This window comes from Sitophilus oryzae, unplaced genomic scaffold, assembly GCF_002938485.1.
Source record: "Sitophilus oryzae breed Bouriz unplaced genomic scaffold, Soryzae_2.0 scaffold_1111_pilon_pilon, whole genome shotgun sequence".
Lineage (NCBI taxonomy): Eukaryota > Metazoa > Arthropoda > Insecta > Coleoptera > Curculionidae > Sitophilus > Sitophilus oryzae.
In genome coordinates this window covers 1389045-1404630 of record NW_022145740.1, presented here as the reverse complement: position 1 = coordinate 1404630, position 15586 = coordinate 1389045, and the positions used below count along the sequence as shown (strand labels likewise).

Below are 15586 nucleotides of genomic sequence, written 5' to 3'. Positions count from 1 at the left end.
TCTTCTGTCATCGTCTGTCGAAATCTTACCTGAGAAAAAAAACAGAGTATATAATATGCAACTTACCATAATACAATGTAAGTCAAGAATACATTTGTATCCACTGTCTAGTTATTTTTAGTTTAAATCAGAGTGTTGCCACACACAATGTCAAATGCCAAAAGAAGAAGAAAATTCCCACGATTATGAAAACTATAAAAAAATGAGGTAATTTAAAAAACAAAAATCTGAGCTGTATAAAATACTTAGATATATATTAATTTTTAACTAATTCTATAAAATAAAAAGATATATCAAAATACGAAATTAAGTTTAGTTAGTCTTAATGTAACTTATAAATCTTCTGGCATACTCAAGTTGTATCTTTTCAAGAAGGTTTTGAACGTATCCTTGTGCATTTCTCGGATATATTTGCTCATTCCTATGAAAATATACTTCAAGTTGCTCGGAACCAAAGGGTCAACTTTATCCAAGTATTTATTGATGTCGTTATGCTCCTTGTATGCGGTCAATTCATCTATGAAAGCCTGGAAATTTGACCCCAGATTTTTCTTTACCTAAAAAAAGTCGAGGTTTTTTTAGCTGAAATAACTTATAAAAAAGACTATACAGGGTGCTACAAATTCGAGGTACGAGCACTGGTATCTCGGTAACCGTAATAGATACGAACATGTTGCGCTTTGAGATGTTCACCAAGATGCCATCAAAAAACTTTTAAAATATCTTTGTACTCAGGAGACCGAGTTCTTTCAAAATCTGAAATAAAAAATGCAGGTCCGTATTGTCAAGGTGTATTACTGGTTGCATAACTGCATACTGCTAAAAAATCGCAACGTGCATTGAGGAACCTGGCGCATTCGCCAGAAAGTAAAGAAAATTATAGAATTCTTTAGAAAAATCTAGAAACAACCGCCAGGGGGTATATAAGGCCCGCGCTTTGACAGTTGGACAAGTTTGAAGGTTGAAGTCTAAAGTCTGAAGATAGTCTGAAGTTTGAATAATACCGCGAAATACCGTTAGAGTAATACTAGTTGCATAAATTGTGTTGTAAATAGTATAAGTTGTGTGTAGAGTGAAACAAATAAATTCGTTAAGTATTTTATCGTGAGTTTAAATAGTGGACCCACGGAATCCGTAACAGTATTTAAAAATATTAAGTTGGCTTCTGTATCTTATCAGATAGCCCTAATAAAGTGGTTATGAGAATGTGCAATTAGTTTTTTGATTTTCTAAAATCTAACGACAGGAAAAAATAACATTTATTTTCAAAGAAATCCGTTTTTCCCAAAAAACTCAGCAATCCTTGAAATTTTTAAAACTTTTTTGATTTCATCTTGGTGAACATCTAATTAACAATTAATCCAATTTAACCATCTATCTATATTTAAGTATCTATTACGGTTACCGAGATACCAATGCTCGTACCTCGAATTTGTAGCAACCTGTACATAGGGCGATTTACGGCGATGGTACCTTAGATGTTTATGGAAAATTTGAATTTCTACATAAAAGCACTTGCTCCATCTATCTACAAAATTATTAGCGTTACAGTGTTGCCAGATCACTTAAAAAGTGGTAGCATCTTTGTTATTTTAAATGGAACACTCAGTATATTATTAGATTTTTGGATTATACTAATCTAAACCTATGTATTAGTTTTCGAGATAAAAAATAAAATATGCGTAAAATTGACAAAAACATGAGCTTGAATAAGCATTGGTAAAATCAACCGAGTTTAAAAGAGTATTATTTAAATTTAATTTAATCAGATAATTTTGCTTTCTATCGTGTTACCTTAACAAACTGCACTGAAAATAAACTTGTGCAGCTTTTAGATAACACCAATTTTCATGAAAGTGAAATAAAAATCTGTTAGAAAAATATAATAAAGAATTTTTATTCAAAAATCATCACTTAAGTTATTTAAAAAAATCAACAAAACAAAAAAAAATAATAAAAAAATAAATAAAAATATTACTAAGCAGTAGTTAATAAGTCTAAGAAAAAAATAACCAATAAATAATAATAGATAACAATACCATCGCAACATATTCAGATAAGGACTGTTTTGGATCAAGTAATTTTTCCTCATCTACAGGCAACGTTTTAGTTTGCACAATGTATTTCTTTTTCTTAATCTGGTTACTTTGTATAATCTCACTGTTTTCTCGTTTGTTACTGTAAATTCTTACTAAACCGTTTTCTTTATCTGTAAAAAAGTAATTTTATTAATGCAAAATTATATATAAAAAATTAAAAAACTTCAGTGCCATTATGCGGTTTTTAAAACATAAATATGCCTAGAGAACGAAGCATTAAAATCTTTAAAGTATTTTTACAAAATCGTATACTAATTTGGTCATCGATACTGCGTGGTAGTGGTGGACAAAATTGTTATTTTTAGATAACCGTTATAGCTAGACAGTTAAAATTTTTACAGATAATGTATCTATGTTGCCGCTATAAGAACAAATACTAAAAACAGAAATAAATAAATGTTTATAAATAAAAAAGTACTTTCACTAAACATTATCTTTTAAGTAAGAATTTTACACAGAATCTTTCAAGTCCTTGGTTAAAGCGTTAGGACTTTACGCTGCTATGAGCCGTAGTAAGGCAGGTTCGAATTCTAGCCTAGGCGACTTTTTTTTAATCGTTTTTTTTTTAATTTTTACATATTTTTGCATATTTATTTTTACTTTTTACATATTTATTATTGATTAATACAATTTTTAGTAATGTGTTTCTTCATTTTTTTTAAATTACTTATACGGGCATTCAATATTTCAGCTAAATCGGAAAAAAAGTTTATAATAATATAGTGTCTAATGTATAGATAATGAATGGTATGCAACCCTCCGTGCGCGAGTCCGACTCGCACTTGACCAATTTTTTGTTTATTAAGTTGTCTGCATCACTGTCTTACACGTTAAAATCCAGACCACGCTTCTACTGTGACCCCAAATCTGTATAAACATAAATTAAATCATTCAAACAATTAAACTTACTTGTATATACGCTCATCAAGTCAAAACCAGCATTTGAACAGCCGGGATTTGATATCACAGAACAGTCAGAATCGGACGATAACGATATAGAACTCTGTGTACTGAAATTTAGGTTTCCTGTTTTATAACTGTCATCGCTAAACGTTGACGGTAACTTATTTATAAAAGGCTTGGCAGTAGGAGCGGGTAACTAAAAACGAAAATCATCACTTCATAATATTTTTTGTTTTTTTATCAACAATCGTAAAAAGTAATAATAATCGGTCATATTTTTAGAAAGCCGCGTTCCCTTATCGTTACCCCGTTGTTTCAGATGCATTTGGCAGACTACCTTGTATTGGCCGCCCCACGTTGGGCGCCAAATATAATACGGAAGTGAATTAAAAGAGATTGAAGTATTATTTCACACATCTATCTACTAAAATAATAAAATCAAACAAGATATTCGTGTAAAAGAAAGTTATATTGAGATGCCCCGTTATGTCAGATCTCCCCGTTTACCAAACTGTAGATACTCACAGTTTTTAGTGCGTTCCTAAAGAACTGACTCAGATCTCTTATGATTTCCGAATATTTACCCACAACTGTAATATGTCCCCTGAGCCATTTCGACATTTGTTCCTTAATTCTAAAGTTATTAAATCTCTGATCTAGTAACAAAATTGCACCGTAGTCGTCTTTGTGACGAATTACACGACCTGAAATAAAATATTAATATGTGTTGCCTACAAGTGGCTTCGTATAAAAGTGGTCTATAAGTTACAAATAATGTCACTTACCTATCGCTTGATTGACAGCCCTTGAAGCTTCCAACGAGTACCAGTCTTGGCCTCTTAAATACTTCAAAAAAATAAATAAATAAAAATAATTTGAGATTAAATATTATTTAAAAAAGTGTCTTACATCTTGGTCTTTCGCATGACACTGATCTAAGTACCTCCTCTTCAATACAACCCTTGCGTCCTTTAAGGGTGGATATGGTAGACCAGTAATAATGACAGCTCTACCATTGGCGTCGGTAAAATCCAAACCTAATATAAAAAAATTATAGTAGAAACAATTATCAGTAGTATAGTCCTCCTAGTAGTATTTTCTTCTTTGAATAAAAATATTAAGGAGGGAGCATATCAAAAATCTTAGATCGACGGCGACAGGCCCCTAAAATGGCCAACTTAAATTCCGGTTTATCAGTGACGTTTTAATTTTATTCAAAACGTGTAAAAATATGATGTAGGGTAGACTCGGATGGATAGCATTCTACTCCTTTCTTAACTCGTTAAAATGAGACTTGCCCATCAAAGCTTTCAAAGAAACCAAGCGCTGCCTGTTTTCCGCTAAGATCAGTTTCTAAGGAACTTAACTTATCAACCTCTAGAATAGCCTATTATGCCCTTTTTGAGTCACATCTTCGTTATGCCCTTCCATTCTCGGGTACTTGCTGCGCAACAAAATTTGATCGTATTTTCAAACTTCAAAAGAGAGCAGTTTCAAAATACTGACTCCTCTTCCTTCTTTATTCATTTTTGAATCCGTTTGCTTAATCCGCAAGCACATATCTGCTATTCCCGAAAGTCCATCTCACAACTATCCACTTAGGAATGCGGAGCACGATCTTTATCTGCCAACCCCGAGCTCAGAACAAGTTAAAGGTACTGTACAATTCCAAAGAGATGTACAATCATCTGCCTTTGAATATCAAGTCACTTTCATTCTTTCCCGCACTTCGCCAAGCTCTGAAATCATACTTACTGGAGAGAGCGGTGGTTATATGCGGTAAACGACTTTTTTGTTGATGTATAATCATGAACAATGAATTTTAAAATTTTATAACTCTTAAAATTATATCCATTTACAATTTTCCTATTGTAAAATTGTTGTATGTTCTATTTGTAATTTTAATGACCTAATTTTTTTTTGAATTGCATGATTTGTATTGTATTTTTTTTTTGCTTTTGTTTGTTTTGTAAATGCTTTGGCGATGAAAAAAATTTAAAAAAAATGTTTACCTTCAGAAACTTTTCCTTTACACACGGCCATAAAAATGGCCCCCTTCAAGCTGGGATCTCTGACTTTCTCATAGTACCCGGCCATTGCGGTGTTGAAGGCATCTTTCTCTCTGGGTTCAACAAATATCGCCTAGTAATTAGCAAAAAAAAACAGTAAATACTTTATAGTACATTAAGAGGTGGTTCAATTTACTTTTTGACTGGATATGCTGCTCCAAATACCGTCTTCTTGCCATGAACTTTGACACTTGTGCATGACAGGATAAGTAGGGAAAAAAATAAGAAGGCCATTGGGTATGATTCGCGTTAAATTTACTATGGTCCTGCCCAGAGAGCTGATATACCTAGGATTCTCCCTAAAAATTATTTCATTGTGCCATGTGCCATGTCTGATCGATGAAAAAAAAAATGGTAAAAAGTTTGCTTGGAATAAAATCGACGACATTTTACATATAAACAGCTAAACTCGACAGTGAAAAGTTAGTGAGATTTATCTCCAAGCCAACTTTGACGCCGTTTTTTTTTCGATCGCAGATTTGAATACTGGGAACATATTTGAATGACACCTTTTTACTATTATAATTTTAGAAGATGTTCATAAAAAAATTAAGCACTAGTTGATTAGAACAAGTGTAAAACTTGGAAAATAAGTTCGTTATAATAATGCTTTTATTTATTCAGTATTCTAATAAAGAATATGCATTCCTTCGGAAAGTCTCTATTTATTTATCTAGTAATGCTAAAACACTCTATTTGAAACTCGATTAGAAAAGAATAGTATGATTCATTGGCAAGCGATGTCAGGCTTAGCTTGTCGGCGGGTCAGTAGTAGACGGGCCGGCCGGCTGTAAAGTAGTGTTGTGTTGTGTTTTGTCACAGAGCTGACATTTGGAGGTTGCGAGTCTTTTGACTAAGGTTGCGAGTCTTTTTGATTATTAAGGATGCGAGTCTTTTGAGAAGGTTGCGAGTCTTTTTGACTATTAAGGATGCGAGTCTTTTGACTAAGGTTGCGAGTCTTTTTGACTATTAGGGATGCAAATCTGTTTAGCGGCAGATTTGCGTCCGGGGGAAGCCCCTATACTTATTTCAGGTGACAACAGCTAGTTGTTGAAGATTAACCAATAGATCCGAACAATATTTGAATTAGATGGAAGATATGGAATGGGATATATTGAACAGAATGTCAGTGGCTAGGGGGCGGAGTACCCCCGGGTGAGTTTTACTATTTAACTATCAATTTTATCCAGACCAGAAAATGTTTGTTTTGTTACTTTCATGTACAATGAGAGAGTGCTTGCCAATGACCAACTAAATGGATATTTGAGGTGAATTTGCATTGTGACACCCGGTTGAGTAAGCCCCAGAAATAATCGATTTTACACAAGTATACCATTAATAGTATTGCAAAATATAATTATCATTATAATTATTGTTAGTTCCCAGTAGTTAGTACGCAGAAAAAAACCGTGGGTGTTTAGGAAGGCTCGAAAGGAAACATTCCCAAACACCCACGATTTTTTTTCTGCATATAATTTATCCTTTCATAGTATATACCTATTTAATTTTTTGATTATGTAACGGGCACTTTGTTTATTCACTTGTTTCGTCGACCTGCTTGAATCCATTTTTGCTTTTGATCAAATCGAGAGAGTGAGAAGTTGTGAAGCGATAAAACGTTGCTTCGGTAGAGTTGAATATCAGGGAAAGTGAGTTATTGAATGTTATTGCACTCAACAACCACGTAATTACGCCCTCCTTTACGTGTTAACATTTTTCGACAATTTTATTAACATTTGAAATTGCCACAACACAAAGCGACATTCGGGTTCTTTTTCACTTAGTTTTTACTACCCGAAACAGCTTTACATCACCAAGCTTATAGTCTAAGAGCTAGCAACGTTTTCGAGAAAGTATTTTAAGACGTCTGGCTCTTTGGTATATCTTTTATTATGCTCTCTGAAATAGCATGCGGCCCGTCTGGCTACCGATACCCGTTGCGTTCACTACTGCGCATCAGAAGAAGATCCTATATTCTTTATTAATTTAGTCCTATAAATTCTAGTATTGAATATAAATCGAACATGTCTCCATAGCGCAGTGCGTAGAGTTTCCGACCACGAACCGATGATTCAGAGTTCGAATCCGGGTCAGGACAAAGACATTTTTATTTCATTTTCGTTTATATTCTGATAGTAAAGTATTAAATAAATCTGGTGATTCAAAAAAATATATTTAATACTTAACTATGCAGCCAGACGGGCTTTTTTTTTTTTCTGCATGCTGTTCTAGAGAGCATAGTAAAAGATATATCAAAGAGCCAGACGTCTTAAAATACTTGTTTTTCCGACGTTGCTAGATCTGGTACTATTATAAGGATTCCGTTTTTTAATTCTGAGGTACGGAACACTTGATGAAAGTGTCGTAGAAAAAATATTTTTACTTACCTGTTTTGATAACTGCTATTTAAAGGTTCCCCATCCGAACCAGCTGTCAAAATTTTGACACAGATTTGATTCGAACCGATTATATGCGGATTTTCTAACTGTACCGTCACTTTTAGCTCTAGCTCCGATATAAAAGGTTTTAAAGGAGCCAAAGTACCACTAGTTAGTATCAACGCCTTAATGTTATTACTCAAAATCATGTCCATACTAAAATATCAAATAAATTTGAAAAAAAAAACAATTAAAGTGACCTGTTATTACCCAAATCCTGGACTAAAACACCAAAAACACAAAATCCTGTTTTTGGTTGGACCACCCTTGGCCAACCAGCTGTTTAGTACTTTTTTACTTTTATTTGATTTGTCCTCTTCCCGTATGTGTACTTTATAACACCATTTTACTTTTTCTTTAGTAGCTGAAATGCATAATTTTCTGCATTAACATTTATTGCTAACTTTTTGGTACACTCTGTACAGCGTCTCTCATATGCCGTCGCAGCTCCAACGACAGTTTGTATTGAAATGAGCAAGCATATGTTGATTAATTTAAAGCATTATTTAAAAATGAACAATAAACTTTTACCCTGTATAGCCTGATTGATATACCGTGCTGGCAACTGTTACTTTTGGGTCGGTATTTACATATGTGTGGAAGTAAATCGCATAGGGATCTTATTAAGTCGGAGTGAGAGAAATGCGACGGTGTAGTAAAATCACGATCGCAAACCGCTTATTTCTAAGACTTTTTCGAAAAGGTAACTAGATAAAATCATTAGATATGTTTCTGAGCATCTGAAATGAAATTATAAGGATATCGTTAGGGTGTCCATTTTTCATAACGAGAAAACGTCAGTAATCGCGATAATTTAAAAATTCAACTTTTTAACACATAACACGCCATAACTTAAGAACCACTTTAGATATTGAAGCTTTTTTTATTTTGAAGATCGGATCATGTACAATATGTTTACATAAGAAAAATTCGATAAGGTTGTTTTTTCCATTCTAAAATGTTAAACAACCCATTCATTTTTTCAGTAATCGTGTAACTTTTTTATTTAGAAAGATAGAAGAAAGTTTTTAAAAAACTACAATCAATTATTTATAACAGATTTCGAGATATCGATTTTTGAATTCAGAATTCTAATAGCGCGACCACTGTCGAACACTAACTTCCACTTATTTTTATCAAAAATGCAAGTGCGACTAACTTGCACTTAAAAATCTTCAAGCTATAGGGAAAATTACAACGACTCGTTAAGACGTAATTATATCGTGAACTGAACGCATGATGTACGACACCTTTCCCTAGAACTTTAAGTACTGACAGAGGTACTGATTGGGTCAACCGGTCGACTGCGACAAATCTGCTATATCTCCTTCCACGTCTCTTAGCAACGTGCACAGTTTCTCGGTTTATTTCATACGTTTGGCAACGTGTTTACTGTTCTCTCTTTGTTCAGTACATTATAAACGCATTATACTCTTTTTACATACGGAAATCTCGACCCAAGACTAACTTTTGCCAGCCCTTAGTATAGTTAAACTAACCATTGTACATTAATCCAAATTTAAATTTGACCCAAAAAGGTATACTGGGTGAGACAAAATTAATATTGAATATTGTATAGCGTCTCTTGTATTTTAAGCGGAACGTCCAGTATATTATCCCGATATGCAATGGAGAATTCATGTCTCTTGTTAATAATATTAAGGTTGTCTGCTCTCTATACTTCATTTTTATTCTTGGAGCTTCAGCGGCGTATGAGAGGCGCCACCCTGTATATTTACCTACCTTTACTCGCAAACACAATAGTTAGAAAATCGGAAAAAAGCTGCAAAGCTTTGCCTTTCCTTGCAAACGGTCCATCATTTTTTGTTGATAGGAACTGAACTACTTTATCGATCAGAGCGATAATTACATAAGAATTTCCAGCATTAATCTTAAATTTAATCATACATTTATTTTTTTTATTATCTCATTTTTTATATGGGGGCGTCCATTAGTTACATGAGGCGTTTTTAAGAGGCTATTACGCTGTACTGTTCGGGTAAGCCTCAGGGGAAGGGTAAAGTCCCAGTATGTGTGGCCGGAAGGGAAATATAGTTATGGTTTCAGAAATCTGACTAAAGCCCATCCTCAGAACTGTCAAACCGCCAGCGACACGACAAAGAACCAATCAGATTTGTAGGAAAATTCAAAACAGCTGTCAATTTTAAATTTAGTACAGCTTCAGTATTGGTCGTTTGAAGTGTCAATCAATGTACACGACGTAGTTCTGAGAACGGGGCTTAAGGCTAAGCCCGATCCTGTCGTGTTAAGCCACACCCAAAAATTCTAAACACACGTTGGGATTAACGTTTTGACTAATAACTTCATGACAGCTTCAGTATTTCCCATAAAATAGTTTCATTAGTAGTTTTCTAAATTTGGGATATTTGCGGAAGTGTTGGCTGAATTTTTTAGTCCTATGTAGGTTAACTATTAGGTTGCACCTGTCCCTAGAACTTTAACCTGTACTGACAGAGGTTTTGATTGGGTCAACTGGTCAGACTGCATTCAAATCTGCTGCTATCCCTTCCACGTCTCTTATGGAGCGTGCACATCTTCTCAGAGGCGATTTCAGGGCCATACGTTTGCTCGAAGCTGGTTTACTGTTCTCTCTTTGTTCAGTAGCATTAAATACAACGCAAAGTGTAATATCGCGATTAAGTGCACGCTACCGTGAAAGTGGTGATGTTGCTGAAAGGCACAAGGCATGACATCGCACTACCCTCAGCAAGATCTTTTTTACAATTAAAATGCTCGACGCCGACCGACTTTTGCCAGCACCAGAGCTATAGTTTAATTCTCCAGGAAACATAATAAACCAAATTTAAACACTGTTCGCAATAGGTATAAGAGAGGTGAGACAAAAGAAGCAGACGCCCCTTGGAGAGCGTCTCTTGTATTTTACGCGGAACGAGAGATACGATATTTGTTTCTCCGATCATGTTCAGTGGTCGAATGAACAATGTCTCTTCTTAATAATGATTAAGGTTGTCTGCTCTCATCCGATTCAGAAGGCTTAGGGTGGAGCTTCAGCGGCGTATGAGGTTGGCATGTTCAGTAAGTTTACCCCTACCTCAAGGTGGCAACAGCTATGGTCTGGGAAAAGTCCAGTTAGCCTGAAAACCGATCTGCCTGTCCTTACAAAGGTTTCCATCAGGAATCACATATCGTGATTTTAATTCTTGAGCCTCTCGTCGTTACCATATGCCAATGATTTTGGGAGAAACTTCATTCTCATGCAGGACAATGCACGGCCTCATCAGCCAGAGTGGTAAGTGAGTTTATCAATGCTCATCAATCTTAAATCTAACCCTGGCCGGCATTTTTTTATTATCAACCCCATCGAGCACGTATGTCCATTAGTCCAAAGAAGCGTTTTGAGAATGGCTATGCCGCGTGAAACTGTAGGGTCTGGTTCAGGGTCAGTGAAAGCAGCGTGTGTGGCCAGCCTCAAGAAGAGATATTTCAGAAAACCTGCCTCAGGAGCATGCCCGACAATGTCGGGCTGTAATGAACAGTAAAATTCCATACACACGTGCTAAGTAAAAAATGGTTTTATTAAAGGTTTGCAGAGCTTCAGTATTTGCCGTAAAATGGTGTATTTTTTTTGTTCAATAAAACCATATAAATTATATATGTGATAAAATTGTAATCCCTAGAAATTCAATTGTATTTCCGTATTGTAACGGAATTTTAAATTATGTCTTTATTTATTTTTTTCGTAAATTTAGTCCAAGCATAAGGAATATTTTGTTGATCTTTAACCATCAAAATCTTAAAAATAAAGTTGTCTAAAAATTTGCTACAATACGGATATAGTATAATCCTTTATCTTTAATTTCCTTGCTCATTTGTGTAAAAATACCTAGCCAGTTTAACATAAAACTTTAAAATTAATTAATTTTAAACTTTAAATTAATTTATTATTTTTTTGCCTGAAAAATATTACTTGATATTGTCCTCACCCCTACGTGAGATTGTATGAGATTCAGCTGGATCCCCTCCCCCCTTGATTTCCACACGTTATCAATGGACGCCACCCAAATAAAATTCCAAAACTTACACTAGCTTTTTCCAACAATTCAAAAATAAAATCCCCAGGATAGTTGTTAACTTCCTCGGTCTTATTCAAAACTATCTCGTCTAATGCTTTTTCGAAATTCAGCAACATCTCTTTCAGCGTTGCCAGCTCTTCCGGTTCGATATCTGAGTAAAATAAGTGTACAGGGTGAGTCAATGATAGAGTAAAGTTCATTATCTCGTTAGTTTTAATTATAAAAAAATGTTAAATAGAAAAGTTTTAGGGAATGTTTTAGGGAATACACGATTTAAAATTATTTTTGAGTATACAAGGTACTTCAAAATTCAAAAAAGTTTGATTTGGTTAGTTGGCTTTTATTTTTAGGTTCTGAGTAAAATTCTATATCTTTGTATGTACTCAAATTTGGTAGGAGAGTTTTTTTTATAGAAATGAAGAAAAATATATATGTAAATATACTTCAGTTAGATACTTCAGAGCATTAAAAATAAATTTATGAATTTTGATTATTTAAAAATAAAAAATCTCAATGTTAGATTTCAGTATGGTAAAAAATTGTCGGTAACAGTATTATTTTTGAAGGTAGAGTACTCAAATTTGGTAGAAGAGTTTTATAAAGATGAAGAAAAACATATATGTAAAGACATTTGAGTTTCATGCTACAGGACGTTCAAAATAAATTTATGAATATTAACTATTTAAAATTCAAAAATCTCAGATTTTTTAAATTGCACACCCTATATATTAGATAGTATTTTTACTGATAAATCATATAAAAAAACCCTTCAATTGTTAATAAATATATCATATACCAATTTCTAATAATTTCAATGTTCTCAATCCTATTTTTAATACAAATTAATAAATTACACTTACCTTGTGGCGAATCATTAAAATTTACTGTTTCACTGACTAGTTTCATTATGCCAGTAGTTTCTTCAATAGCCAAAGCTATATCTGAAGCTTTTATTTCTATCGAGGCCGAATTCTCACACACATTTTCAACATTATGAGCCTCATCCAGAATCACAACGCTATTATTTAAGTTTAACCCTAAATAATTTTCATTTTATTAATTTATTTCAATAAAAAAAACAAGCTTACCTAAGGCTTTCCTAGCTATTGGATCCAACAAGTAATTATATGGTGCAAAAATGATATCCGACCTTTGTTGTAACTCTTTGGTCATATAATAGGGACAAAATTTATGTTTATCCCCTAATTTTACCATATCTTCTATATCAATAATACAACTATCATTTATCCTATGGTCTTCTTTAAGCCGGTCTACTTTATTATACAAATGACACATTCTCGTAGCTAGTTTCATTCGACACATTTGCACCCTGAGACCTCGATCTGGTTCTGCCATAACTTCAGGATGAATACATAACTGATCTCTAGAACCCAGTACTGAAGCTCTCATGTGACTGTAAGAGGACCTTTTTAACTCTTGCATAGCTTGTGATAACTGTGAATGAGTTCTGCAAACATTAAGACCCTTAGTGACAAAATAATACGCATATTTTTGGTATAATACTAACCTAGAGGCATAGATGATAGTCGGTAAACCAAGAAACGATCTACCTGTCGCTATTTTACCAATTTTCTTCTCTAGTTCATTATTCAATTTATCCAAAAACTCATTTTCTTGCTCGTTAGGGATAACAGGCATACTCCTTTGAAGCTACGAGGGAAAAATTATAAAAAATAAAGTACACTGTTTTACAGCAAATTATATACTTGTAATTGTGTCTTTTTTAGTTGCAACCAAGCCAGTGATGCACATAATAAACACAGGGTCTTGCCGGTGCCTGTAGGGCTCTCTAAAACTGCCGTTGTTTCGTTTTGTAAACACTCTATAACTTTTTCCATGTAATTCTTTTGGATTTCGTAGGGTTCGAATGGAAATTCCACAGGAACACCTTTCAGCTCTATCATAGGCATTTTGATTTTATTATAACTGATACAGATAATTAGTTACTTTAACATTTGTATATTATTAACGATAATAAACAGAATAACAAATAACTACAGGTTAAAAATAAAAATTAAGAAATTGCGCTCTTTTCGAAGCCGAAATGTCAGTAAAGCTGATTTAAAAATTAACAATTTTCAATTAATAATCTATGGCCAGATATCATATACAAATTTGCTATAATTTGTGTTTGAATTTAGGCATTATTAGACAAATAAACGGGTTTAATTTAAATAAAGTGCAATGTTTGATATAATTTAAATTATTTTAAAAATATATAGGCTGATAAAAAGAATATATCTTAAGAAAATCATATTAAATACTGATTTTCTTCTTCTTTTTTCTTACTGTGGCCATGTATTTAGGTGAACTTGGCTTCTGTACCAGTGATTTAAAGCCTAAATGTTAAAAAGAAGAAAAACTGTTATGCAACTAAAAATACAGTACTTTATATATCTGGTTGCATACCTATAAATATATAAAAGAAATTCAATATACAGAGTGTTTCATAAGTTTAGAAAAGAATTCCACAAAATATTCCATATTTTAAGGTGGTATTTATCTAATTTATATATTCTACTTCTCTACACAGAACACAGTTAATAGTTTTCTATAGATATACATTTTTGGAAGTCGTCTTTCGAAAATTTTCCTGATTGTTGGACATACTTTAGACATTTCTTTTGAAACAATGGCATAATAAAGAAAAACATATATTGTTATGCCATGAGAATGTTCCGTACATACGAAACATTCATAATATGTAAGTAATAAATTCTCGAAACTGCCAATAGGACCTTATTGCAACCGAATATAAATGAGCCGTGGTCGTTCCATGAAAAAACAGTAATAAAACATTAAGGACACGTCCTTGTATAGGCGTATAATGTCCTTTGGCTGTGTGAGAGAATTTTCATGGAGCCCCGTTAGCGCAGGAAAGGATTAACATTCAATTCTGGCCGGCCTAACAGTCGTATTTTCTGTCTCTATGATATTTAAATACAAATAGTACCTGTGTTCCTTAATGCCTTACACATGACGGGTACTATACTGTCTTTGATACGTGCAACAAAGTACTGAATATTTAATTAGTTAATTTATGTTCGTCATGTTATTTTATACATGTTTTTATGCCTAGAGTTTTTATGTGCGTACATCAAATAGATATATTTTATAAGCATATTGCCCGCAAGGACTAATTTTTTTTATTATTTACAATACTAGATTGCATGATGAATATAAGTTCATAGGAAAATAGTTGGGAAAATAGCATACCTATCGAAATCTAGAAATAAGATATTGAAGTATATAGAATATATATTTGAGGAGTAGTTTCATCTCGTTGGAATTTGACTTTCGAAAAATCCGTTTGCCAAAAATAAGCTTTTTACGTCAAGCAGTTATTTAAGCAGAATCGTGGTTAATCAATTACCTACCCAATTTTTTCCAACACCCTGTATAATTTTTTAAAAAATTTCAAAATATGTAAAAAACAAAATAAATTATGCGTGTCCAAGCGTTTTCCCAAAACACTAACAGTTTTTTAAATAACAAATATTGTAATATTTGAGGGGCGTTTTCACCCTCTTGGAATTTCCCTCCCTCCTTATCGAACCCCTCCTTATCGAACCTCTACACCCCACAGTCAATCCGTTTGCCAAAAATTAGCTTTAAACGTCAAGCAGTTTAAGCAGAATCGTGATTACTCAATGGTCATATTTTATGAAACACCCTGTATAAATTTTAAAAAAATCTTAAAATATGTAAAACAATAGAATAAAATATACCTGTGTAAGAGTTTCTCCGAAAAACCCACCGGTTTCTAAATAAAAAATATTCTAATATTTGAGGGATGGTTTCACCCCCTTAGAATTCGAGTTTCGAAAAATCCCTTCTTATCTCTACACCCTAAAGTCAATCCGTTTTTCAAAAATCAGCTTTTTACGTCAAGCGCTTTAAGCAGGATCGTGATCAATCAAATAATGACCAGATTTTTCGAAACACCCTGTAGAAATTTTTAAAAAAACTTAAAATATGTAGAAAACAAAATTAAATATACG

General features: G+C 33.3%; 1 protein-coding gene across 3 annotated transcripts; it reads right to left on the bottom strand.

Moving 5' to 3' along the window:
- Positions 1-241: 241 nt before the first annotated feature.
- On the bottom strand, positions 242-13637 carry LOC115881826 (regulator of telomere elongation helicase 1 homolog). 3 transcript variants are annotated; one of them, XM_030899512.1, is made up of 17 exons: positions 13292-13637; positions 13093-13235; positions 12653-13032; positions 12425-12601; positions 11573-11715; positions 9253-9400; positions 7720-7873; positions 7459-7665; positions 5208-5370; positions 5015-5144; positions 3912-4039; positions 3788-3848; positions 3528-3706; positions 3009-3198; positions 2040-2209; positions 1474-1528; positions 435-557 (listed from the first exon to the last, which is right to left on the bottom strand). In XM_030899512.1, exons 1-16 carry the CDS (start codon positions 13493-13495, stop codon positions 1502-1504), a joined length of 2604 nt encoding a protein of 867 aa, XP_030755372.1. In that variant the 5' UTR covers positions 13496-13637; the 3' UTR covers positions 435-557; positions 1474-1501. The 3 variants fall into 3 exon arrangements, with proteins under 3 accessions (XP_030755361.1, XP_030755372.1, XP_030755380.1); XM_030899501.1 differs by lacking the exon at positions 1474-1528 and having other exon boundaries at positions 242-557; XM_030899520.1 differs by lacking the exon at positions 435-557 and having other exon boundaries at positions 1471-1528.
- Between the last annotated feature and the right edge of the window lie 1949 nt (positions 13638-15586).

What these genes read in the sequence shown, in the direction of transcription:
- LOC115881826 (XM_030899501.1), bottom strand. Translation starts at nt 13,495, where the DNA reads ATGCCTATGATAGAGCTGAAAGGTGTTCCTGTGGAATTTCCATTCGAA. An exon ending in AATAGCAGTTATCAAAACAG is followed by an intron (nt 5,371 to 7,458) that starts GTAAGTAAAAAT and finishes AATAATTTTTAG; the next exon opens with GGAGAATCCTAGGTATATCA. An exon ending in TTAGGAACGCACTAAAAACT is followed by an intron (nt 3,199 to 3,527) that starts GTGAGTATCTAC and finishes TTTCGTTTTTAG; the next exon opens with TTACCCGCTCCTACTGCCAA.